Source organism: Synchiropus splendidus, chromosome 10, assembly GCF_027744825.2.
Source record: "Synchiropus splendidus isolate RoL2022-P1 chromosome 10, RoL_Sspl_1.0, whole genome shotgun sequence".
NCBI lineage: Eukaryota > Metazoa > Chordata > Actinopteri > Syngnathiformes > Callionymidae > Synchiropus > Synchiropus splendidus.
In genome coordinates, this window is record NC_071343.1 from 1,688,092 (window position 1) to 1,715,753 (window position 27,662).

Genomic DNA, 27,662 nt, shown 5'->3' on the forward strand with positions numbered 1-27,662 from the left:
ACTATAGGCAGGTCTTGAAATGGGGTCTAGCTGCTATCTGTAAACAAAAAAGAAAGAAGAGGAGCTGTGTTGTAGGAATATTTGGGCAGGTTTTGGATAAGTTGTAGAGGTTCAAGTAGGTAGAACAGCCAGCAGACGTGAGCCACTGTCCAGGTCGGAAGAGGACGTATATTCCTCATGCAACACGCACAGATATGTCGGTGTCTGAAGAGTGACATTGCACCTCTTCGCTGCAGTAGACAACAACTCACTGTAGTTTAAGTTGCGTTTGACATCACACGCATATCTAGAGGGTAGGTGTCCTTCACACTGTCCAAGCTGTTCTGCCACACTTCGGACACAGGAAATCAGACGATTCATTGTGTGAATAAAAGAAAAACATTGGTTAATAGATGATCCAAGTGAGTTTGTATGAAGAGCAAAGGATCTAGTGCAGGATTATGGGAGGTACCCCAGGGGACAGCAGGCACTTTGGTTTGGTTTGATGTACCTGCCCACCTAAGTTATAAAACCTAGCGAGATGTTTGATCATTCTTGTCCTGAGACCGGAACGGACTTCCTGTTCAATTCAGATTTTCCTTGAATGTGACTCAGCCTCTGTCCATTCATTTCCTGCTAGTCTCTATCTGTGCATTTTTTTTCTTCAGAACCGACATTGATGTCAATAATCTGGTTCTGCTCAAGGTTTCCAACCTCCTCCAAGAAAACGTGGCTGGATTTTACAGCTGCTGCTTCTGCAGTGCCAAAGATGAGGTTTCTCGGGGTGAAGTCATCTGAGTGCTCATAAAACATTTTTCTATTAGAAGCTACTATTAACCAGAAAACATTTTCCTCAGACAATCACTGTTTGTTCACACACTCTCAACATTGTTTCAATGTCTGCAGACATCAGAAATGTATTATTCAAGTTCAGTCAGGGTGGTTCAAGTCAGGTGCAGCCCAAACATTCACTGGATTCACTGTCAATGTGTTTTCAGTTTAAGTTGTGAACTGTTGGATGAAGTGTGCTTGAAAACCAAGCTGCGTACGTGGACGCTCAGCTCAGACCCACATGAATTTGGTAATGTGTAAAAAAACAACCAAACACAAAAACGCTTTTATTCGGAGATATAGTTGATGTTTTTGTGAGGGTGGGGGACCTGGCTGGGCGATAAAGAAGCAGGCCAACACCTTCTTCCTGAATCTATGGGGCAGATTCAAAGCAAAGCATCCTTCATTGATTTCTCTCAGCTGTATTGGTTCGAACGAAGCTTTAGACACAATACTGGGTTCACTAAACATCATTGTTGTTTTCATTTGAATACAGGAATGCTCAAATAAATGCCTTGTGTGTGTTTGTTGCAGTCTCTTTGGGTGTCAAGAACATGGTTGAGGTTACTGAAGCCGCATATAAAAAGCCCTGCTTTCCGATCACAACTGAAGTTGGAAAGATTGCTCATGATTGCTTTAGAAGTTGTGATAACACTGAGCTTTACTGTCTCGCTTTCGAAGTCGCACTCTGAAGCTTTTTTAGTGTCATAAGTTTATGACTTTTTATTGCTGTGGCGCTGCTCTCATAAAAGCTGGTGCAGCGCTGGAGTCATTAGAATAAGAAGGATTTCCGTGCAGTAATTGGTTGAAACTGAGGGAGGAAGTAATGTTGGAGTGATGCTTGCGTGTGTGTGTGTGTGTGTGTGTGTGTGTGTGTGTGTGTGTGTGTGTGTGTGTGTGTGTGTGTGCGTGTGAGAGAGACAGAGAGAGAGAGAGAGAGAGAGAGAGAGAGAGACAGTGAGTGCTTCAGTGTTGTTTACACACCACAAGCATGTTTTGTCTGAAGAAATCCCCCGGGTGTTCATTCATCCATTAGTCCTGAAGTCAAACCCTCTGGGAGCGGAGTGACCCGGTTGGAAAGAAGTTAGCGTCTGTGCTAAACGTGGTCTCATTCACACGGGATGTTGGACGGAAGTGTGGAGTGACGAGCAGCAGTGGCATCAGCTGTGGAACAAGCCAGAGATGTGAAGGCTGGACAATGAAAAGAGTAGAGTGGCATTTGGCATCAGCGCCAAGATGTGTCGCTGGCCAGGCCACACGGCCATGGCAACAGAAGCGCCGGGTTTTTCTCCCGCTGTGCGCCCAGACTGGCCCAACTCATCGGTGAAAGATGGTGTCATTACTCACACTGAATAAACTTCAGTGTTTTTTGACGACTGCGTGCACCATGTTTTTCCATGTGCTTTAGCCTCAGCTGTGCGCTGCTACGGGCCCATCCATCCCCATTAGTCATTCAGGACACCTCCGCTCCCCTGGTGACCAATCAGAGGAGCCTCCCTGGCAGAGGAGCCCCCCCACCCTCCTCCTCATCATCAGCTGTGATTGACAGTCTCCCACAGGAAGGAAGGGGAGTTATTTACCTCTTGTGTTCTCGTGGGACTGAGCTAATGATCCCTGCCAACAAAAAATACAAAGCAGCAGAAGCCTGAGAAGTCGGCGCTCGGGCTAGCAGCACTTTGAGAGGCTGCGTGAGGAGATTGCAGGCAGACGCGGGCCAGAGGGGAAGAGAGAAGAGAGGGATTCTTCTGAGGCATGCAGGTGCTCTTTTGGAGGAGTAATATTGCTCTGAAATTATTTGTTTGCTCATCTGTCACTCAAGTCGGATTAACAGCAGAGGTAAGACTTATATTGTCCGCAACTCCATGTGGGGGCATAATGTACAGTGACAGTGGAGCTTCTTTGAACATGAGAAAAAGAACTTTCATTCCTGTTTAGAGATGAAAATGGAGTATGTTTTTGTTGTTAGATGAGAGGTTTGTAATGGCATGTCAAAGTCGATATGATTTTGGAGGTAAAATATATAAGTAAATATATAAGTAAATAACAGGAAATGTCAATCAAATCCATGTGAGACTTCTTATACGATAGTAAGGAATAAGATCAGTATAACAAAGGAAATACATGCGCATCTATTAACACGGATACGTCAGTGGAATGAGCCGCTGCATACCTGTCCACTAGGTGGCGCATTTTGAACGCTGTGTATCATGGCAATATTTGCATGGAGTCAAGACAGCAAACTAAAATGCCATGTCATCATTTACAAATTCCGGAAAATATCTTTTCTTAATCTAGATATAAGCTACTACTTGTTATCATTCTTTCTAACTATGGTTTAGTCTAGTTTATTTGGACTCTTGATTATGTTCAAGTTCAAGTTGTATGACGGGAGATGATAAGGATCTTCACTCTAAAGTGGAGCGTGGAAAGCAATACAAGTAAGAGCCAGTTACCAAACATAATGTTTCCTTGATCATCAGGATCCATTTATGCACCATTAAAATTCCAACCTATGGTGATTCAATATTGATCATTGCAATGTTTGTTTGGGAAAAGATCAGTGAGCAGTTCACCCTGCTCACCAGCTTGTGGCGTACTGGCATAGTGCACATTTCATTTCAATCAGATGGGAAATTTCACTCTATTGTCCCAACTTCATTATTTCTTTTTGCATTAAATGACCATTTCGCTCGAATATTATTTCATTTATAACATTTTAATCTCTGTAAAATGTGAGGTGATGTCGTACCCATTCTGTGTGTAATGTGAATGACAATACAAATGTAAATAAACGTATGAGTTTTGTCAATGGAACAAAACAGTGCATAAGAAGCAGGAGTGTGCCGTGTTTTAGGGGCCTCAAACTGATCCGCTGAGATTTCCTCCAGCCAATCGAGCCAATCAGGCACCAGAAGCACTTGAGTGTCAGTCAGGTGCTGCTAGATCTGTTCCAACTAAAACCAGCGCTCAGGATTACACGGCAAAAAAGGCTACTCTAAATGTAAGATTTTAACACCGATATCAAGCTTGACTTCAGTGAAATTATCTGTCCATGAGATGTTGATTAAGTCTTCTTGTGGCAAGTTTCCTCATCACAAAGTGTGCTCGAGTGTGAAAAAAGGACATTAAGATATCAATTAAAACACTCAAAGTTTGCTCAGTATGATGTAACAGAACACAGGTCCACTCCACACATAGCCTACAAACCTACGGTGCTACACTGTATTTGTAAGGAAGGGAAACATTAACACTGCACAAACATCCCACATAAGAACAACACAGATGATTCAGACTAACTATCCATTTTTACACCTCATCCCTGCTCCCATAATCCTTTGCTCCGGAGGCAGCCTGGATCACGACAGTGTACTAAATTTAAGAATAAAACATCTGGTTTTAAGATGGTGAAATGAATGACTTTCATAATGAATTGTGATATGGCTGTATCTCATCATGCTTGGAACTAAGATCATTAATAAAGACTTGAATGAAGCAACAAGTTTTATTTTGATGAGACAGGGACAGTGATGTAAAATATCATAATTTACCAGTTATTTACCTCATTCTAAGATTTCCCGTCTGTTGTAGGTTATGCTTGAGATAAGATATTTGTGAAAAGTCAAAAACCAGAAATGAGAAATCCATGCATAAAATAAGTGATCTAACACCTCTAAATCTAAGTTTATTTTATCTCATTAAGAACCATATAATTTGCAGTGTCAGACCCTGGAACTGCTGGCTATAATGCACCGTTTGTTAAACACCAATAGGCCCAGTTGACTTATGAGGTACCTCAAATAAAACCCCCAGCCGATGCGAATGACATCCATCGATGATTTAGAGATGATCACTAGGAATGCTCACGTTTTCCCCCTTCACTGTGTTCCCAAACACAGTTGAGAAAATCAGCTGTTTTTATGAGACTCACGTCTATTTTCATTACTCCACTGTGCCAGCTTGACTGAAAAATATGCTGCGGTTTCACCATGCCACAGTTTAGAGGAGACTCAATATCACTGTCAAGGTCCCACGCTGCATTCTTGAACCTTCCCAGTTCAACACAGACAGCCGGCTCCAGTCCAGAACTGTGGCGCTCCATGTGATCAGCGGCTTTGGAAGCGAGTCAGTGAGCACATGCTTGAATGGAGAACAAGTTTGAATGTGGCCAGCAGAATCCAACTGGACTGGAGAGTTTGTGTTCAGATGAATTCCTGCGTCTCACATCAGGGTGTGATCACAGAAAAACAAACTCTGACTCCCGCTGGATTCTTTATAATCACTTTCTGATCTTGGCGCTTAACTTCAGCGAGGCTTTGTTCTTTCGGGACATTCTTATCGATTTCACTGTTTGCCCATGCATTCTTTAAACTGCCTGCGGCACATCTATAATAATGACCACTGCATGTTCTTTGATCACTGGGACCTGTAAATCCTGTCCTATTGACGATTATCTGCTGTTACACTTGTATTGGGGACAACTTTCATTGGAATGTGCTTGTGTGAAGATAACAAAAAGCCTCCTGGAGAGTTATGGCCACGCTCCATGATCTGATATCCCTGAGTGATGAATTGACTGGGCAAAGAAAAAAAAAAAAAATGGCCCTGCCCCTCTCCCATGATTGGCTGTAACACGTTTGCAGGCCTGTGCGTTCGAAAATGGGGCAGATACAGTTGTCAGAGAGAGGAGAAGCTGGGTGGAAAGTTTCGATCCTCCTGCTGGCTGTCAGCAGGCTCAGAGGCTGGAAGGTCAGAGACTCAAATTAGAAAGCCTAGGAGACAGTGGATCAGAACCCAAACCCCGGCCGACTTCAAAGTTGCTTGTGTATCGATGTCATCATGTGGCGGGTAAGTCAGAAGGTCACTTTTAAAAGTTTGAATTTCTGTGTTCGGCCCTGGAGCGGCGTCTTGATGTTTTTCACTGGCAAAACACTGAGTCATCACCGCTTCCGACGCCCCCAGAGAGTTGGGCCGGTTGGGCCCTGGCGTGTTAACAGATTCCTTCATGTTTTGATCCAGATGATTCTCCAGGGATGGGCTGACTAAGCAGGAAGGCCAGGGGCGCTTTTGTGAGTCGAGTTATCAGACTGATGTGTAGAGGTGAAGCCGCTCTTATGTCCCTCTTTCAAACATGTATTTTGATTTCATCACTATTGCCCAGGCTAAAGAGCATTAGCGAGGCTCTTCAGCCCCTTCTTTCATCATCCTTTTGTCATCACTAAAAATGTTTTTATTGCCTTGTTCTCATCCGGCAGCAGTGAGAGAGATAAACCCGCCTTTCATCAGTAATCTGCTCACCTCATGACCCACAATGCACAGCTGATAAGGATTCAGACGTTTCTCTACTGCGCACGTGCCCGGGTGATACATCAGGCACGCCGTGCGGGACAAGCGGAGATGAATGGCTTTTAGATTCTCCAACACCCATTACACATAATAAAGGAGAGAAGTGGGGCAGGGCTGTCAGGTTTCCCCACAGATTATTAACTTGTCTCTATTTTTCTTAAAAGGAACTTCACATTATCCGTCAGTGTGAGGAATGAACGTCAAGCTTGCAGGGTTGTCTAGTGTGTTTGTAATGCGACTGCTGTTCCAACAATGCCTGTTCTGTTTCCGTGAATATTCGTAAGGGAATAAGAAAAGTTAGCTGTGGTTTGTCTCCAAAACTGCAGCCCTTCTCGGGTATTCCCATGTGTGCAGTGGCCAGCAGCCATGAAAAAGTGATCCAAGGAAAAACATTGCAGGCCCTTATGGAGGCATGTCAGAGTACTGTGACAGTTGTCTGATTTGTTAGGCAGTGGCTCATAGGTGTATTTAATGGACAAACAAATTTGGCTTTTTCACCTTTTCCATAGATTTTACTTGAAACCTTCTGTGCATCTAATATGGTGGAGTGTTATGTCCAGGTGCCGGAGGTCAAGTAGCCTGGGATCTTGTTCAGGAGTGAGGGTAAGATGGATCATGAAGCCCTTCAGCCATGAGAGCTCTGCATTGGTCTGTGGCGATGAAGACAGAGCTAAGGTAAAAGACAAAGCTCTCCATTGACAGGTGGATTTCTCCTCCAGCCTATGGTTTCGAGTGGATACAGGCAGCCAAACAAATCTTCTCTTAGAGGTGACTTGGTTTGGCTCAGTCATCCCACAGAGACTCAAAGCAGAACTTCTGCTGGATAGATGGATGCAGGGAGGGAATCTTGTCTCCACCACTCACTTATCCCTGAAGCTTGTGATGCCTTTGTACCTTCCCATCTGGTTTGTCTTGTCATTACATTTACAGCCTCTTGATACGATCAAATCTGTCTGATTTTGAATTTTGCTCACCGCCTTCCTTCCTTTCATTGTTCCACACTGAGAGGAATCAACTGGACAAGCAAGTCGTGAAGACAGTGCACTTAACTCTGGATCTAACTGAGGACCCTGTCGATTTTAAAACTAATTTGGTGCTTCATTTAATGAATCACTTCGATGCTGAACGTATATTACATGATGAAAGTTTGAGCCTTGCTTGGTTGTATGAGCAAAAATGGAAATATACTTGTCCTGGGGAATTGTCATTGTGAGTATATGAATAAAATATGATGCATACATTGAAAAATGTCCGTCAGGTAGTTGATGGTTCAGTGGTTAAACGGTGAAAATGTTGCTACGACCGAGTGTTTCATGCTAAAAGGTTATGATAACAGACTTTTCAACATGTACACCGAACATGAGAGAAACAAATTATCTGTACTTACCGGGACATCAGCCAACACGTATAAACTGCTCAATTCAAGACGTGCAAGTATGAAAAACAACTCTTACTGCAGTTAGAAAGCGAGCCACAAGATGGCGGCCGTCGATTGTTTTCCAGTGAGGCGGGCTTGTTGGCGTGTGACGTCAGGAACTGTACATTGTTTAGAGACGCCGACACTCGCCGAGGGACTTGTCCGGGTCCAAGTCTGCAGGCGGGATGGTGGAGTGGGAAGTCAGTAGAGTTCCTGTGGCCGAGGAAAGAGCTCCGTGTGCACCTCCCGAGCCACGCAGACGGAAAATGAGCCGCGGAGCGATACACACAGTAAGATCACTGTTCAAAGCCTCTCGGTCACAACAGAGAAGTCGATATTTACAGTTAAGAGTGATGAGTCCAGAGCTCTGTCTCAGAGAACTCCTTCATCAAGTTGCTTTTACAACCAAGCTATTGGAACTCAACAGGTTATGGTGTGTGTTTTGCTCAGTCTCTGCTCCTCAAGGAGTGATTCAGCGTTATGCTGCCACTTGGGAGAGTCAAATCTGCCTTTCTGTGACTCACCTTCTCACCCTCGTGGCCCTAGACTTGACCTTAGTAGGTCTGGTCGGGTCTCCTAATGCATCCAGGTCCATCGATGCTTCCTGGAAGCATTCTAAAGTGAGAGTCTGCTCCTCCATGTTGAAGACCATTCTCAGTCTGTAGAGAGTCCTGTTCAGGTTGGAGGTGGTGGCCATGTCGCCGGGTGTTCATGAGTGTGAGGTGGACTGTTGGGTTAAGACAGAGCAGACTTGTACTCTCACCCTGGTCATGATCTTCTGGGCGTGCCACCTGGACTCTCCCTTACAGGTGAGCCGTGACCGTCCAGAAGAGTGTCTCAGTGACGCTGCTGCTCCTCCACATGGACGGAGGCCAGTCGAATGTTTCTCATCCACTAGGAGGAGGCCCCGGGGCCGAGCCAGGACACACTGGAGAGATGGTGATGATTGCTCCAGAAGACTTGGAGGAGGTTTGTGGGAAGTCCTCTTTATTTTAGCTGCTGCCCCCAGAACATGATGAGTAAATAGAAGAAGACATGATTTATCTCTCCTCTCTGGGAGGAGTAGGGTGTATGAAGTAATTGAATAAATAATCGTATTAGCTGCATTTGCCTCAATATTTGAATCCGTAATGAACTTGCCTGGATGATAATGTGAGTGTAATAATAAATGGATGGGGGAGGAGGGTGCAGCAAGGCGTGCGGCAGCAGATGAGGTGGAGTCTAATCAGCTGTCTTCTGCTAAATCACATTAGTCCTGAGTGGGATGGCGCTCAGCATCACTGCTCCAGGGCGCCTCGGTCACAGATCTGCAGCGAAGACAGGATTACAGATCATTACGTGAGGTGTCTTCTCCAGGAAGGATGACACACAGCAATCACACTGTCTGGGCCACGGAGTGCACGGTTCACAGCCCGACCCAAGAGATGAGGAAGAGCTTGAACCAGAAACCCTTTCTAATTGTTTCTCCTCTGAGTGACCGTGATCAGACGGCGCTCGTGCGCGCGCTTTGGCTTCCATCAGAGGCGTCATTTGGACGAGTCTCACACCTGTCGTATCTGCCTGCCGTCACTGTTGGGGATTATCACCTCGCCATCTTCTCAACTGCAAATGACTTTCACATCCACATTCAGTTTGGGCTCCTGACACTCTGGTCACAGCCCTGAATTTTAACAAAACAAATTGATATCCACTGTCTATTTCAGCAGCCTGTTCAGCTGTCGTCTCATTGGCTGTTGTGTTGTCGTGCTGACTTATCTACTGGAGGTTGTTCAAGTTCCCGATTGATGGGAACGTTACTGAGAGCTGCGTCATATATTGTGTGTGTGTGTATATATATGAAATAAATGCCCTTCTGTCTTCTAGAACTAAATCCAATCATCTGATTCTAATTTTGGATTGTCGAAAGACAAAATAAAGAGAAAAGTGACACAACGTGAATTAATATGAAAGTATGTGTTTATGCGTTTGAATAGAAACAAGTAATAAAATAAAATAGTAGATAAGAATATGATTAATATTTATGTCTTCAATATCAATCAAGAAACATGAGGGACAAAGAAATGAAAAATTGTAACCCAAATGTATATCTAAAAAAAAAAAAATTACTATAATACAGTGCATTTAATTCAAGAAATTACTAAAATAGTGTTTGTGTAAATGTTTAGAAAGAAATATATTGAAATTATATTAACAATTAAAAATATAGTTTGAAAAACTGTAAACTTGATAAACAGCAGTGATGGTAAAATATCTTTTTATTTATTAGATTTTAAATTTTTTTAAATTTTAAGCAGCTTGTTTTAACTATCTAGTCTTTAAGTGATTAAATTTTATTCTCAAACTATTAAGTTTAATTTATTTTATACAACTTTTTCTACCAGTCTCAATAAAAAGTGATTTTCTCTTTAAGAATTAATTCACTCTGGCAAAACTGCGGTGTGTGTGATGTTTAAAGTTAGCGTTTGTACTGAGCTTACAGGAAGTGTTATTTTCACAGTGTCCTGGATCACCGTTCGGGTCCATGTATGCTTTGAAGGTGTCAAAAAAAGCTGGAGCTTTTCTTCCTGGCCTACTGTGTGTGTTGTGCCAGTGAATTTCAGAGCGCTACTGCCACCTGTTGAGTTTGTCGGAACATGCTCGAAAGACATCTAATTACAATGATCACTTTCACGTGTATTTGAAAGTAGTTTGTTTCTGTGGCGTGAATGAAGTCCATGGGTCTCCGAGTGTTTCCACCTTGCCAAACCTCTGCTAACACTTCAGCGCCCCTGGTGCGACCCATGTAGACAGATGAGTTTAAAGTCCAGATATTTATTTCAGTCAGATTCCGGAGCAGCACGACGTCTCACCGCGAATAGTTAGCAGCTTGTTAATACCCACAGAAGGACAAGACTTCCCTTGATCTGGCGACTTTGATGTGTGTTTGAACATTTCACACGCGCCATTGCGCTACATTGCATTACTGCGGAGGAGTTTGGGACCAAATGACGTTTTATTTCTCAGGCGACGGTAATGAAAGAGAGAATTGCCTGAGTCAGTGTTGGTTTTAGTGTCGATTAGTGTTGCAAATAAAGTTCTACACAACAGCACTGATTTACTGTCCAGTGACATAAACACTTGACTGAAGTTGTGATGCATAATTAAGACTGTTAATGGGCCAACATTCTGGTGTTTGCCTTGTTATTTCGGGGTTTTGGAACTGTCCATGAATTTTGGGGTTTATTTCTTACTTCAGATTTGTTCTCGTTTCTTACGCCATCGAGCGACATGAGCTTCCAATTGGTTCTAGCCTGGTGATGTGTCTCTGTGCTCCCATGAACATCGTCCCACCTGTGACCAACCCATCGAAGGGGCGTGGTTGTTGTTTCTCGCTGCGCCAGCATGAACTGAGCGGCAGTGAGTAACCACCTAGGAATCGAATGTCATGTTTGTGGAGTAGCTTCGCATCAAAATAAAGTGTTAAATGTTTGTATTTATCAAGTCCTATTAAGCTGAAGTTTACAAAGTGGCCACCTTGAAAACCCTTTTTGTGTTACAAGGACTGTTTTTATGTTTGGAGGGGTTTGTACAATAAGGTCTCTTACAACACAATACAGCCTCTTAAAGATTTCTTGCTTCAGTGCTCCACTGTGATCTGATATCAATTAAAACGCCCCTAAAATGAGCCTCATTTGGGAGCTTTTAACTCAGTTAATAATTGTGTTTACTCTCCGTCAGTCTCTGAAAACATCATGATCCTGCTGTTTCCGCTGAATGCTCCTAAGATGGAGGTTGACAAACAAACAGTCTTGGAGGTTTGGCAATGGTTGTATGAATAGAAATCTAAAAAAGGGTGACGTGCTTTCGAAAGAAGGTGCTTCTTCCAACACCCTTATCTCCTCAAGAGTGAAGGCTGAACCTTTGATTTGACTTTGGAACGGGTAAACTTTGTTTGTATTATTCTGACTCTGCTTTGTCACAGTTTGTTTGCCTCGTCTTGAGAACAGATGTAAATACTGAGAAGTGACTAGGCGAGATCAGAGAAGAGTCCACCAGAGGGACATGTGGAGAGGTTTGGAGACACAGTTATGAAGGACGGATGGTTTGAAGATGTTGGGGAGAAGAGACCAAGGTGGTTGGAAATGGAGAAGAGGAGGAATCGATGAGGATGATGAAGGTGTGACTGGTGGAGAGGTGACCGATTTGTGGTGACCCTAACCCTGGTTGCCGCCCAGTGGTACTCTTCTTTCTCATTTCGGTTGTATGCAGCAATGTGAGCATCGTCTGACCGTGTATGAAAAGCGCTTTATAAATAAGGGTCAATCAATTGTAAGCACCACAAAGATCTGAGTCCATGGTGGGCAGCCAAAGTAATGACTTCTCTCATTGTGAGATTGACATGAATCCAACAGGGTGAAGCTGGAAGTGAGTGCTGCGGTGTCGAATGTTAAACCAGGTAAAAGCTTGTGAGTGGGGAAGTGTGGGAGGGCGGGCTGGTCCAGGCAGGAACCTGTTTGCTTTGCTGGGAAGAAAACAGGATTTAATTATAAGTCAAGGCTGGAAGAAGATTTCTGCCTGTGGGGTTGATGCTTTGAGGCAGTGGGCAGAGGTTGTTTAAATGAAGAGGGGAACTTCAGAAAAATTGGAGTCATTTTTCTCCCCGATTGACACATGCTCTCAGCAGCCTGAGCTGGGGAGCTTCAATTTACGAGCTGGAAGCTGACAGATTGTGCGTGGTTCCTCCAGATAAACACACAAACAAAACTGCTCCTGTCGAGATTTAAATAGAACAAAGTCATGCGTTCACAAGTCATACATGTACACAGCTTCAAACTTTGTTTTGGACCCACTGTGAAATGATCAGAGGAACGCTGGGATGTTCACCACTTTCAAACATCTTCATGTCCCAACCTCTCCATGTTGAGAAGTTGCTGCTGCATCTCCTCTGAGTGTCAGCGGAGGAGAAAAAAAACTGCATTCCCACATGCGTCTCCCAGCGATGTAGCGCACACCCACCGTTTTGTCTGAACTGGAGCGCCACTTTAATTGCTGTGTGTATGTGATCCTCAGACAGAGCGCTCACTCTGGGGACGCCTCTGAATGACAGGAGGATTCAAGTGAAGCTTGGTGGGGGGGTGTCGGGATGTGGAGGCACATGGTAAGCAGATGGTGCCTTGGTGATTTCCACACGAGGGCCGACTGGGACTTCATGTGAAGGTACTATCTTCATTCTCACTCTTGTCTGACTCTGAAGGTTTTTAAAGAGGATGGTGGTCGTGAAATGAGCTGGTGACTTGCACCTTCTCCTGTTCAGGCAGGCGTAGTTCGACTGCCTTCAGGAGCTGATAATATCTCACTCCACTGGATTTCAGTTTGACTGGAAACCCTGACATGTCTAGCCTGGATTTATGCTGAGAACAGTACTGAGTGCTCTGCGGCCCTGAACACAAGGAAACAAATGTTTTCATTTCACATCTGTTTTCCTTCTGTGCTTTGTGAAAGTCTGAGCCGTTTTAGCCGTCCACGCCACTGAAATCCATGCAGTACCCAAGCTCGGCCCGTGGGTGGCGTTCAGGAAGGCAACGGTGCATGTCTGTAAAAGAGCATGCTCAACACCAACATGACCACCACAACTGAGTCGGGTGGTTGTCAAGGGTGGAGTCAAGACCATGCTAGGACCAGAGCTAACAAAGACCAAGACCAAGACCAAGAAGAAGAGGAGGGTGGGACCAAGATTAGGGACTGAGACCAGAATACAGAAGCGTTAGTCATAAAGAACTGATAGTACTGAAAGGCTGCAAGACGCTTGATTTAAAATTTTTATAAATACATTTCCTCATAATATCGTTAAAACTTACTTCACTTTGTTTAGTCGACATCTGTACTGTAATGTACCATCAATATTCTTTGTGCTTTAGGCTCAAAAGCGTCCACTCTTCTATGGATGCGCAGCGTCCAAGGGAGTGTGGCCTCATGATGGGAAAAGAAGAAAGATGGTACTAGTCATGTCTGCGTAGATGAAGAGCACAGTCATAAGTATGACCTTGTCTTGCTGCAGTGAGTTAGATGCAGGCTGGTTTGAATCTCGTGGTGGATATTATCTGGTGTGAGAACCGGTTGGGTCACAAACAGAGCTTCATTCCCAGGATGTGTGTGATCTGCCTTGTAATGAAACACCACTGTGACCGGGTCCTGGGGTAGGAATGGAGCTGGTATCTGTGGAGCCGCACCTTTGTGTGGAAAAGGTGTGAAGGTGATACAGTCACAAGTCTGGACCTTGAAACGGACCGGTTTGTCGGTCAGTGAAGTGACTGTGAAGCTGTCGGAGCTGGCTTCTTCTCCTGTGTCACTAGACTTGTGTAGTGTCAGCATCTCACAGATAATGAAGGAAGAGGAGTGCAGTATAATGTATATGGGAAGAACGGGTCGTTTCTGTGGGCATGATGAGTGTGTGTGGACAGATGCCCCTCTGTGGGGACACCTGAAGCTAGCTGCTAAAAAAAGAACCCTGGTCATTATTTCTGTGCAGAATAGTAGCAGGCGCCTGCAGGCAAGAGAGTCCTCGAAACTTTATCTGGGTGGTTTGCATTTTCCTTTATTTTCTGTCAGGGTGTCCCCTCGGTCCTAAAACACGCTGTTTAATTGGTGAAGGTAATGGTTTTAGGAAAGTAGCCGCGTGGGACGGGGGAGGTCATGTGGGCCGTTTCTCGTTCATTTGAGATGCACATTTGGAGATTGTCTGTTCTGGTTGTCCGTGATGCGTTCGGGTGACGCAGGTGAACCCAAGCGAGGACATTAAACTCCCAGAAACAAAGTGTATTCCTTCATAAGGTCATTGCAGGTGTGGAATCTGAGGTCTGAGGTCATTGCAGGTGTGGAATCCCCTGCTCTTGGTATGTTCGAATGCTGACCGGAGTGGGCAGAACTTGGTTGGAAATCATAAAGGTGAACATGATTCATGTTTTTCTGAGAGATGACTCTTTGGAGGAAGGACGTCAGCATTCTTTTTCTCCGTGCATTTTCCTCGAGGTCGGGTCGTGGCGGCAGCCGTACAAGCCCAGACTTCTCTCTCCGAGGATGCCTCCTCCAGCTCTTCTGGTGGAAATCTCAGGCGTCCCACGTGGACTGAGCAAGCCCTGGTCTTCCCAGCTGGGTCGGCCTTTGACTCCTGAGTCACCTTACAGTTGTTGGACATGACCCCTCTTGATCCTAGTCCGAGTTGTGTGTCATTGTTCGGTCAGTGTTTGTGAAGTCCTGCACACACGGGTAATCCTTGACAGCAAATCCCACCAGTTCTAATCTGCTGCAAAAATGATTCTGAATATTTAAACAGACCGGGCTGAGAGGATCTGGACCGGACGGGGGATTGGACTACTTTCTTTCAGTCCGTCTCACTCTCTTTCCCACACACGCTCTCCCTCCCTCTTACTGACACACAGACACACACACACACACACACACACACACACACACACCAGTGCTCCTCCAGCACTGGCCGGTGCTCCGACTGTAGGTGGAGCTGGCTTTCCTGGAATTGTCGGGCAACTTTTCCTGTTGTGCTCTCAAACTCCAGCTCTCGCTCGATGACAGCTCGACTGCAGGACCGCTGCCGCGGGGAGAGTCGTTCCATCTGGATCTTTTAAGGCACAGCTTTCAGGATGATGCATTTGCAACAGTGAATATTCCATCATGACTCCAGTCCAAACTTTTCTGGCTGAGATGAGTTGCCAGTGCAAAGCGGTGCGAAATCCATCGGTGGGTAAACTCTCATCAGGTTGGAGGGCAAGTTTGTGCGGCGGTGTTCTTTTACAAGCTTGTTGTGGGGATTTGAGCCTTGACATCATGTGTTGTGTGCTTCGTTTTCATTCAACTTGAAGCCTGCTCCAAGTGACTGCACGTCGCATCCGATTGTGTGAACCTGAACGAGCAGCCTAGCAAAGTGCAGATGCACCGCAGCCACCAGAGACTGGCCAACAATTGTCTCTTGTCTGCCACAATACTGAAGGATGCTCGGATGTCTGCACACAATCGAGTGCAGCACAGAAGGTCTCTGGGTTCAGGCGTAATTGCTGTATCCCCACAGCTTCAAAAAGGTGACCGGCTGTTCTCATAACAAGCTCTTGGCTTCTTCACGCCTAATGAGTAGAGGTAGAAAGTTCACATAGGAAGACGCTGTGAACACAGTGTGTCCACTCGCAGCTGGGGTGTCTGTCTGCTGAGGAACAAAGGCTTCGTGTGTGTGATAGTGTGGAGCCCAAGCCCTCAGCAAGCAGGCCAATGCACTTCTGCTTGGCTGAGCTGTCAGTCCCGCCGTTGGCCGACCCAAAACTCCACTGGAAATGGGACGGGCTTCTCTTGTTTGGCAGGTTAAAAGAGTCACTTCTGAGTTCACCAAAGTTCAAGTTTATGTTCAGGACTTTACCGTTTGTGCTCCTCTGAATGTGAAGCATGGCGTCATCACGTCGCGCACTGTGCTTCCTTGAATTTAACCTGCTGAATCTGCTTTTTGAATAAAATGATTCACTGTTTTTAGACACAAAAAATAATTGCTGCTCATGAATTGAATGAATGAATTTATATCGATATTGTGAGTTTTATGATCATACTGTTGCATCATTGCTACCTTGACAGCAATACAAAGATATTATAAACAGCTGTTAGCAAAGCCAAATGATTCCACAAAAAAGTAAATAAAAATAAGTTTTTATTGATTTTATACAGAAGGTCTTTCAGTATTGAGTTCGACCGAGCACCTTCTCTTGCGTCCACTTCTGTGTTATCTTAGATCAAAGTAGGACTCCTGTTGAGTGGAAAACTGGCTGTTGCGTTTTCAGCTTTAATGTTTATTTTTCACAATTGAACGTAACATTTAGATGATTAATGTTGAGATTTTTGCAGGAGCTACTGACCTAGCTTGCTAGCAACATGCTCGCATCATAATCCAAATTGTTTTTAAAGTATGTTTGTGTGTTTCAAAAGGCTGATAAATACGAGGCTTGAAATTGCCGTATAGCCAGTACTTTCTGTATTTCATTTAGGAACAATTTCACCATGTTATTTTGAAGTTGGTTGAAATCATTGCAAATACATTTGGTGAAATCTAAAGATCCCTGTGGTGCGGATGAGGCTGATAATTGTCCTTGGAAGTGTACCGTAATTGTTCTTTGTTTTAATGAACTCACCACGTCGGTGCATTAGTTGTTACAACAGTAGAAGCCTGTTGCTAAGTTCTCCCTGTGGATGAATAACCGCCTGTCCTGACAGCAATTATATTTCATTGTGTTCAATTTTTGTCGACAGATGTATCGTTTACTTTTTTTTTTTCATTTTACCTCTAATTGTTGTGATGTGTGTGTCATCCTCACAGAAAGCTGATCAGCTTCCCTGGATTTCGCTGACAAGCTCATTTAGTTTTGCCTGAAGATGGAAACACTGGAGTCGGAGCTGACTTGCCCTATTTGTCTGGAGCTGTTCGAGGACCCGCTGCTCTTGCCTTGTGCTCATAGCCTTTGTTTCAACTGTGCCCACCGCATCCTGGTTTCACACTGCACCCCCAGCGAGACCATCCAGTCCATAAACGCCTTTCAGTGCCCGACGTGCCGCTATGTCATCACTCTGAACCAGCGGGGCCTGGAAGGACTCAAACGCAACGTGACTCTTCAGAACATCATCGACCGCTACCAGCAAGCTTCTTTAAGTGGACCCAACTCTCCCAGCGAGACTCGGCGGGAGCGAGCCGTGCCCGAGAGCCGAGCCATGTCGTCGCCGAGTGGCAGGGTGCAGTGTCAGTTCTGCGAGCAGGACCCACCGCAGGAGGCGGTGAAGACGTGCGTCACCTGCGAGGTGTCGTACTGCGACGAGTGTCTGAAAGCCACTCACCCCAACAAGAAGCCTTTTACGGGCCACCGCCTGATCGAGCCGCTGCTGGACTCTCATCTTCGCGGCCTCATGTGTCTGGAACACGAGGAGGAGAAGGTCAACATGTACTGTGTGACGGATGAGCAGTTGATCTGCTCTCTGTGCAAGCTGGTGGGTCGGCACCGGGACCACCAGGTCGCTGCTCTCGGCGACCGCTACGACAAGCTGAAGGTAAGGAAGCGCTCGCTTCAGATTTAGACGTCACCAGTCTTCCGTGTGCTCGAGATCCAAGACAGGACTTCAACCTGCTGCTTAAATTTAGGAGTCATGCAAGTTGAAACAGTCGCCATGTCGCTGATGGCATTTAATCTGCAGCCTCAAATGATTTTTCTTTTGGCGCAGCCATCTTTGTTAAGTTGCAGGAGCAGATGACAGCTTTTGCCATGATTGAAGAAGTATAATTAAACCCTTAATTCTAAGATTGACTCAGACAAATTGAGTTCCCGAGCTGGATGTGTTTTTGCTTCTGCAGAATTTAACTTTCGGACAGTTGAGTTTTCTTTGCAGGTGTGAATTGTAATCAGCCTCTCTGCTTTGACTTCATGCCGACCCTGACGTTTAATCAGCTCACTTCATTAGAGTTCATTTCAACTAAAGGCCCTTTCATTTGCTTGCACTCTGTTAAGTAAATCATCACCAAAACATTCACCATGAAGGAGACACTAAATGAGATGAAAACTGAAGCAGAGAAATGTGGTTCTTTGTACTGTATTGTGGCAAAAGATTGAATGTGTTATTTCTACATTGTTACTGCACTCACTAGACATCACACGAGGCTTGAAAAAAGATGCTTTGAATGTCGATAAACATGGAACTTCTAATAAGGTTTATTGATTGACGCTGCAGAATTTGAAGTAGCGTTATCTGTTTTCTAATAATATACTGTGTGGTTATGCTAGAAGTTATGGCTATGGTTAACTAGATGAAGTTAAACAGCTTATTATCATTAATAAACCTGGTGATGAGTCGCCATATATGATTCATAACATGTTTTGTAACGTCTTATAAATGCATTGTGATGTCTGCCGTTACTGAGTTTGATCATAACTGCAGCTCACGTGTACAAATTCAACATCAGTTTCTGGTTATTCACAATTTATTAATGATAAAACCCTTGGATTCATTTTTTAAATCGATTTGACCCTCTCATTAAATGCTTTAAAACGTTCAGTGAACAAATAAACAGTTCGTATAAATGTATAAATAAATTAATTATAAAGTTGAAATGAGTGTAATGTGGACACAACTGAATTTTCAACAAAAAAAATCTTCAATTCATGTATTTGTTATTCCTTTTCCTAGCTGTGGTATTGCCAGATCGACCACTTTAGATTTCCACACATAATTACTTACAGTTTCTTATCACCACCTAAGTTGCTCCTTTTGTGAATGTGTCTGGACCAAGTCCAAATGTGTCTCGTAACTGTCCGACCATAGCACATGCACTCATTCGTCGCAGTAATTCTTCTGTCAGCAGACCCAGTCCACCTGATTTCAAGGTAACTTCTACTTCATCTCAGCAGATGGTTTCACATGAATTAGCAATGAGAAGATGCTTCTCTCTAACGCTCACCTTCTGTTGGAGGTGTAAGATTTTAATGCGGCCGCTCCTGCAGGGCAAAAGTGGAAGTTTCATCTTTCTTCAAACAATTTTAAATAAGGCATCAGCCCTGCAACCTTTTTTATATAACTTGTGGTTGGAGCAAACTTTTATCTTTATAAACTTGAAACCCAATCTGAGGTTTTTCAGTTGAAAGGGAGGAAGATGTGTTTGCTGTCGTCTGTCTGATGAAGGAAAAATATGTTAAAAATGCAAGCTTTTTTTGTCCTCTGCTTGTCGGCTTTAAAAACTACTCACTCCAGATAAGCTTCAAACCACAGCCAGTCGTCCTTTCCATGAGATATGAGTGCGATTTCCCAAAATGGCTGACATAAATCCCTAAATACATGACGTGTGTAGCATCTTGACACCGATAAAACCTTGATGGTAGCTGCAGCTCCAGCTTTAACCTGTCTATGTGTTCATGACAAACCGTGTCCTGTTGTTGCTTTCTACTGGTCAAAATGGAGTTAAACTGGTGAAGAAATCAGAGTTTTGCCTGCTAAACAGTATGAAGAGTAGTTTGGATCAAAAGCGCGACATGAAGTAACTGTATTTCAGTCAGCAGCCGAGCTGTCACTCACTGCCAACGGGCAGCATTTGCTTCACGATAGGTCCGTCAGCGTTTCAGTCCTACCACAGCAGCTAAAAACAAACTGGTCAACTGGCAGAGGAGCTGAAGAATGAAAGGTGTGAATCTTTTCTCCTCGAAAATGGGACGAGGCACTTTTTTTTTTTACTATTCAACAACCTTAAAGTCAATCTGTAGGTGAGTATTGATGAAGTCACCAAAGGGTTAATTGTCATCTTATGCTTATTTATCTGACCCAGTGGCACAAATGTGGCCTTGTGTTTTCTCAACTCTCCACCTTGTAAATGGTTCAAATGCAGCCTCGTATTTCATATCAACACTCTCCCTGCACATCACACTCCTTTGAATAATCCAGACCGCTGTGTGGAGTGTCCCGCATGAAATGAAAAAATCATGCTCCCTTTTGTTCACCTGGAGGAATGTTTCACGCTTGATTGACTGGAAGGATTCGCTGAGAGATTCCCTCCTAGATCTTCCCGCTAACCTCTGAAGATGGGTGGCAGTGAGAGTGAGCGAATGCGACCGTCGTTGTCTCGCGCAGTGGCCAGTGGCCCCATCCTAACCCTCTCTGTTTCTGTGTGGTCATGCTGTCGAGAAGTCTTCAGGCCACTCTCTCTGTGTGGGCCGAGATCGCTCGCTCCAGGAGGCAGACCAGGTGATCATCTCTTGAGTTACACCTTCAGCCTTTCTCTTTGTCACCAAAGCCGCCTCAATGACAGACTGCATTCTTGTGGTTTCACACACTGGGACGAACTGAGAGCAGTTCCTGGACAGTTAGTCCTCCAGGACAGCAGGTGACGCCGACTGTGGTGCTGAATCACAGGGTCACATGGTTACATTACCAAATATTAATTCATTTTAAATGAATCTGCAAATCCTACTACTAATAATAATCATAACCTGAAACTTTTTCTTTATTTACTTTAATCTTTTGTTTAAAGAAAGTAAATCAGGTGAGATTTAGTTTTTTTGGCACTGGTAAATAAATAGATTTGACTGAAGTTTTAATCACTAAAAAAGTTCTGAATCTGAAAAAGTAATTCATTGTTTTTTAGATTCAAAGCTTTTTTTCAAATTCCAGTCACTCTATGCTACCACAGTGTCACCTGCTGAACTGGAGGGTGAACTGATCCATAAGGTCGTAAAACAAATCATGACTTTTATATTTTTGGTTTCTTGTTGATAATAATGGATTTGTCCTGAGTATTTACTTTCTAAACCAGAGATAGTTCAATTGTTTCTAAATTTGTTGATGAATCTGAGTTTTTTCTGCACTAGCATTTGTGCTAAATTAGCGTAAAGCTACGTTAGCTATTTTTTTGCTGCAGCCCAATTCTCACGGTGCCAAACTGGAACCACTGTAATGCTCGAATCTGTGTCTGTATTACGATGCCAAACACCTTTATTTATATTTTGTGTCATGCATGCCGCTGGTCCTCGACTTGATTTAGTCTGTTGGGCGTTTATTTATGCAGTTTTTCACAGCATATCCATGCTGCGTTTGGAACACAGTTCTTTCTTCAGACAAACGATTAAATCTAAAACGGTTTCAGATTTGCTTCAACAAGGTGTGTGGTAATCCCACTAGTGCCACCAACACTTTCAAAATAGGTTTTATTCATTCTGTCCAGGGCTTACATAACCTGTGTTTAGTTGCATAAAGCTCCAGAGATCCACGACATTCGTCTAGAAAAGACACAGGCATTCATTTTTGCAGCCTTTCTGAGGGACACATCATTAATACAATGTCATTTAAAGTGTGTATTCATTCAATGAGTCATTGCACTACTTCAGTTATCCTTCATTTACACTGGATCTTTGTGCGTGTTAACTACAATGTTGAAGTTCCCCGGAGGAATTGGAAATTTGGATTGTGTAACAGGAGCTGCAGTGAAGCGATAGACTTGACAAAGGAAGCAGTTTCACATGTTGACTCGGGATTAAATTCCAGGTCCTGCCACTGACCTGACTGGCTCTGAGAGGAAGGAAGAGAGTCCGGCCGCAGCCAAAAGGTGCGGTACCAGAAGCTTTTGCGCTCAAAAGGAAGCCAAAATTCTTTCCTCTCATCAGCGTTTAAATGATTTTTGGAAGAAAAGCGCTCAGATAGAGGCGGCTGTCTAAACACAGAAAGAGGATTAAAGTTTCAGAGGGATGAAATATTTCAGGCACATTGAGAAATCAAACAAAGCAGAAGAAAGGACACCCACTGTTTTCGCCTTTATTCTATATCCTAGCTGTCTGCCACTCTGGTTTGTGTTTTCTCTGGCACACAACAAAAAAGCCGATACATTAGCCGCACAAAACAACAACTTCATCAATTTATCATCTTCCCTGCATCCATTCCGGCCCCAGCTCACCTTCGCCTGCAGTGCCGCATCACAAATGGCTTTTATCACCCACTCTAATATATAAATAAAATATATCGCAGTGGATGAAACAAAGGCTCTGCTATTTAGGGAACAGACCCCAAGTACGCCTTCTGAAATCACAATGTGAGATTGGGATCTTTGTGGGTCACTGTCAGAGCGACAGATTGACTTGGAACAGTAAAGATGCTGATGATTTTAGTTGCTGTTTGCGATGCTGCTGCTTGTTATTGCCATTCTTTTCTCCTGGTGTGCGAGTGCGAGTATCCGATTTCCTTCTTTAGCTAGAGTGGCAAGAAAACTGGAAATAGAAACACTTAGCCGGTGACCTGTTGTCCATTCTCCAAAATCCACGGGGAGTGAAAAGACAGAGGCTGTTAAACCGTGAAACTCATCCCAGAGTGCTCAAGAGAGTCAACATGCTGGGCTGCCCTTGAGCAAGCCAGTCACTTTTGTCAAGATCGAGCTGGTTATTTATCTAAGACTTTTCCCAAAATCCACATTCCATGGCCTCTGTCATCTTTGTACCTCACTTCCTTCCTGTGAGTGGAGGGCACTCGGTGGTCTCTAACTCCTGCTCCTCCTTGTGAACGAGCCTCAGCGCTAAAGAGGAGGCTCTTTGTGATGTTGCTCCATCCCATTTCTCCACTCATCCGGGATACAACCCCCAACCCTTCTCACAGCCATTTGTCCATCATGCAACATCTATACTTCAGTGTCACTTCTAAGCTAACAAGTCTAGTCTTGTAAAAGTAAAATGTGCCCCAGGAGTGATGGCTAAAAATCGCCACTATCACGCAACTGAAGTAAGCACTTAGCATCGTACTTGCCATAGCATCCTGCTTGCATACCCTGGTATGCTTTCACAACCAACTTGCCCAACTCCTGGTGGTCGCTGGTTTCCAGCAAAAAGAGCTCTCCTCAAACCCTTGGACGCTATCTTCCTTGTGATGGAACCAGATGTCCAGTGACAGGTTTGGTTGCGGCACATGGATGCTAGTCTTCTCTGACGCCATCTGGCCTTGACAGATTTGGACTGTGCTTCTTCTTGTTTTCTGCAACCCACAGGAAGAGCAGTATGGTACTTCTGCCGCTTGAAATGCCATTGCAACAAACGTGTACCCTTCATTCATTGATCACTGGGGATGGGTCCCAACCTGCTGTCTAACCCTGATCTTGACTCTTCTGAGGGACCCAACAGTTGGTGAATGAATAGGAATAGGAAAGGACCACCTCTGTTACCACCCCAGACCCTTCCTATTCATTCACCAACTGTTGGGTCCCTCAGAAGAGTCTTCTGCTTCTGTTGGGCCTTCACTTCCAAGATCCTGGCTACACTTTGTTGGTCTTCTGTCACTGTTTGTCTGAGGGTGGAGTAGTCCAGTCTAGTAGTGTGTTAACAGCATGCAGACCTCTAGTGTGTTGACAGCATGCAGACCTCAAGTTTCCTTTCAGGGAAAATCCCAATGTTGGTGGATGAAAACCAGAGGAAGGAAGTGGCATCATGATCAGAAATATTCAGGTGTGGTGCGAAGGTGATCTGGTCTGGTGAAGTCCTCCGTAAAGGGTTGGATGATGTGGACAGTGACCCTGCACCACCTTCATTTCAAAAACATGTTTCATCTCAACGCTCATAAAAAGAAGCCGCCTTGAATCAAATTAATGCATTTTGAAATTCAAAGCGAGTGGTTTCACAGCAGCCTCCGCTCAAGCATTTTGTGGCAAATTCTGATTAAAGCGGCAAATCAACCTCCACAGAAATGAACTTCCTCTGTTAGGACAAGGTGCAGCTTCTGTTAAACTGACATGACAGCCATTCCAAATGTTGCCTTGGTATTTCCTTTAAAATTAAAGCTGCTGCTGCTGCTGCTGCTGCGGCGGCTTTTCTTCAATCCCTGCGCGTATCAAAGAGCTGCTGATGTTGTCTCTGAAGACGACATCCTGCTGCAGACAAACAGCAGTTGTTAACTGTGATCTTTTCTCTGACCCTGTTTTCAAAGAAGGGAAGGAAGAATGAAGGCATTCTCTGAAACGGCTCGTAAGAAAAAACAAAATATACTCCTTTTAAAGACATCCACAAAACAACTTTGTCCTGACATGAAACCGCCGCAACCCAGGACACAAAATATTTTTCAGCACTGTTCTGTTACTCCATCATTTTGTACAAAATAATTTGGTCGCTCATTTTCCTGCTTATTCATTTCTACATTCATTGTCATCCTGTTATTCCCATTTACACTGCCACACGTGTCTGGACTTTGTCACGACAGACAACCCCTCGCACATTTAGTCTCACTTATTAACCTGCAGTGTAATGGTCTGTGGGAGGAAACTGGAGAGACCAGATGAAGCCCACGCAAAATATACAGCGCTGTATTTTATGTGATGTGTTTTGTGATGAATACCACTGATACACACGTTTTGGTTTGATTTTATTCTAATAGATGACTGTTTTTGTCACAAAAAGTCAGTGTCCACAAACAAACCAGTGTGGCTCTAAGAGCCACATATTTTTCGTACAGTTTCACACAAATTTTGCAATACAATCCACCATCTGATGTACTTATTATGATTATGATGAATGTGATTATTATTATTGCTTAATTATCTTGTTTGATGGCATATTCACCTTTCCTGGTGTATTCTCCATCATTATTTATTCATGTTTACTCGACTTCACATTTTATTATTTTTACTTATATTTGCTTTCCCACATATTTATTGATTTATAATGACTGCTGTTTAATTGTACAGAAATTATTCAAAACGCTGTTTTCTTCATCTGCTGTATTTTCCCTGTAGTGATTCCATTTTAATTTTATTATCCTATCATAATAGCAAATTATTATCTGCGAAAAGACATCCATTCATAATTACGTGTTGTCCGTCCTGATGCAGCCAGTTTCTGAAGTGGCTCTTGTGGAAATGTAATTGCCCGCTCCTGCTATATACGACACACACCCTCGGGGGACGTCTGTGATGCCATGAGGTCCAGACTACAGCGGGTTATGAACGCAGGGTCCATGTATGAATAGAAGGGTGGGAAACCAGTCAGGTGCTCAGCGCTCCACCAGAGAGCAGTTGCAGAAGCCACTGTTCATGAGTGAAATAAAAAGCAAATCTCCAATGTGGTGGCCTGGTTTTTCTGTTACGGAGAAGAGGGCTGTCATCAGCACGACTGAGAGGGAAGCTTTACTGGACAGCAGAAGTTTGGAGGACAGACGGCACATTCAGAGTTGACTTGTCCAAGTGATGACCAGATGCGCTGCTGAGCTGTGAGACCGTTTGGAGGACGGGGAATTGCCTCACAATTAGGAAGCCACAAAATAAATGAGTCTCACTCATTCTGAATACGTTCATGTAGCAGCTGCGAGTCAAATCTGAAGGCAATGTGTGGTAGAAATGCTGTTCTTCTATTTTCCAGCAAGCGTTGGACTCCAACCTCAGCAGTCTCATCAAGAGGACCAGTGAGTTGGAAACGCTGATGGGCAAACTCATTCAGACCTGCCAGCATGTGGAGGTGAGCCCCTCTGAGGTGGAGGTATTATTGACTCTGTGATGGACTCCTCAGCGTGAGGGGAACTTTACATCATCTCAACAACATCGGAATCTTTGCTGTGTGTAATTTGCAAACAGTCACATGGCAAAAATACAGGATGCAAAAAGTGCCACCATGCCAGGCGTTGAACCTGGCAGTACTGAAGACACGGCACTGCAAGTTGTTATCGCTAGTCAGAATCATGCCTTCATTTTCTCCTGCTCCAAGTGACCCCTGCCACTTGGAGCGAGAGGCAGGAGAGGCCACATACATCAACAACCATTCACTCACTCACACTCACAGGAGTCATCTGTGAAACTCTCCATGGTTTTTGGTCCCCCGGAGAAACCCACACAAACTTAGGTCGGACCCAAGCACAGACTGGAATCGAACCTCCAGTCTGTGCTTGAAGAATTGGGAGGTTCACCTCGAGAATGGATTTTTTTCTCCTGTGTCTCAGACCATGTCTATAGCTGCACATTAAAAATTCAAACCGCTGGTGTGTAGCATCACTGTTGCTGCGGTAGTTTTCCCCTGACTGATCAGATGATGGAAGAACCCTGGCTGGTGCTGGCAGGTGACTTTGAGACCCGACAATCCTGTAGCTGTTATAGCTGCAGGCCGCCTAGATTCTGCAAGCCGTGGGCAGATTAGATTGACCGAGACTGAAATCTGATCGGACCAAAATCATTTGTCCGGTGCAGCCAAGAGATATGCGACACCAGTCCATGGAGTAGCTATTTGAATTTATATTGTGAATATCGGTGAAAGCTGCTGATCAGGTTGGTCTCAGCCGTGCTGCACCGAAGGACTCTCGTAGGAACTTTCGTAATGGTGAAGTGCAGCTTTTGGCTGTTCCCAAAATAAAGGAACAACTGGAAGTGGCTTGTAATCGAGATGACACCACGGCCCTCCAACTCCACTGGTCTTAAACCAGCCCAAATGTTCTCACTGGCTTCAACTTGTGACGAACGAGAGGAGCAGAACCCAAGTGTTTGAGAGCAAAACAGACTCAGACCGTTAAGATATTAACAAAGGTGCATTCTAACACAACAAAATACTATGACAGACAGAATGGAGGAGCTGAGGATGCCACCGAACTCGGAGGAACCTCATCATGCAAATGAAAACTGAGAGAACACGCATGGAAGCTGAGAAGATGTGGTGATTAGAAACACTCACAAAGGACACAGATAAATACATGGGTTACTCAGCACATGCTTGTGGAGAGGAGGCGAACAATAGCAGAATAGATGACAAATGTGGTGTTCTGCACCCACATGGAACTAGAGAAAGAAAGTAAAAACAGAAGAGAAAAGCGTGTCATCTTCTGTCCTGGCTGAGGTGGCCAAGTAGGGGACACCGTGGAAAGGTTGCCAGATCCTCACCGAGCACACACAGACCTCTGGTGTGTGAGAGATCTGGACTGAGCTGGAGGGACGAGATGCAACACAAACCGAGATCCAACTCGCACCGTTGAAGCTGTTACAAGGTCTGACACTTCCATGGTGTTTTCCTGCTATCAGAGTCTGGAAACTAAAACTGCAGGAGCCGCTCATGCAGAAGGATTATCTCGTCAAATATCTGCTGTCGTGCAGGTCACAGGATATTGAGACTTTAATCAGGGGGAGATGGCGTGCCAACGGATCGGCGTTTGTTCTTCTTCATAACATTCATAAACGCCTTGTTTAAGACGCGCTGACGGCGGGACTTGTGGATTAATGACGGTTCTTTGCTTCTGTCTAGATGAATGCGTCCAGGCAAGAAAACAAGCTGCTCGAAGAGTGCGACGTTTTGATTAATATCATTCAGCAGCGGAGACAAATCGTGGCCACCAAGATAAAGGAAGGGAAGGTAACGTCTGCCTCTGTGCTTCTGTGGTGGCTGTGAGGGCAGCAAACCTTCAGCACTGTGACTCTTGATAGCAGAACGTCACCACGGCAGCTGAGGGGCCTCATGTCAGAGGTCTGTTGGATGCTCCACAATGAACAGCAATTGTTTATTATTTATATTTTGAACGCTTGATCACTGGATTGCCTCGAACCACATCCCACTGCTTATCAGAGTCGCGGGGGCAGCAGCTGGAGCGAAGCGGTCCA

The 27,662-nt window shown here is 44.4% G+C and overlaps 1 protein-coding gene across 7 annotated transcripts in view; it reads left to right on the top strand.

The window, feature by feature from the left end:
• The window catches only part of mid1 (midline 1), a 36,641-nt gene that overhangs the window by 886 nt on the left and 8,093 nt on the right, over positions 1-27,662 (top strand). Inside the window, exons 1-5 of one of the 7 annotated variants that reach the window (XM_053876340.1) lie at positions 2,502-2,646; positions 16,917-17,638; positions 20,258-20,314; positions 25,450-25,545; positions 27,310-27,417. In XM_053876340.1, the coding sequence (XP_053732315.1) occupies positions 16,973-17,638; positions 20,258-20,314; positions 25,450-25,545; positions 27,310-27,417 (927 nt within the window). In that variant the 5' untranslated portion in view covers positions 2,502-2,646; positions 16,917-16,972. Of the gene's footprint in view, positions 1-2,501; positions 2,647-5,457; positions 5,656-7,045; positions 7,861-14,724; positions 15,305-16,916; positions 17,639-20,257; positions 20,315-25,449; positions 25,546-27,309; positions 27,418-27,662 lie in introns of those variants that run through there. The other 6 variants (XM_053876343.1, XM_053876337.1, XM_053876338.1 and 3 more) reach the window with 6 other exon arrangements.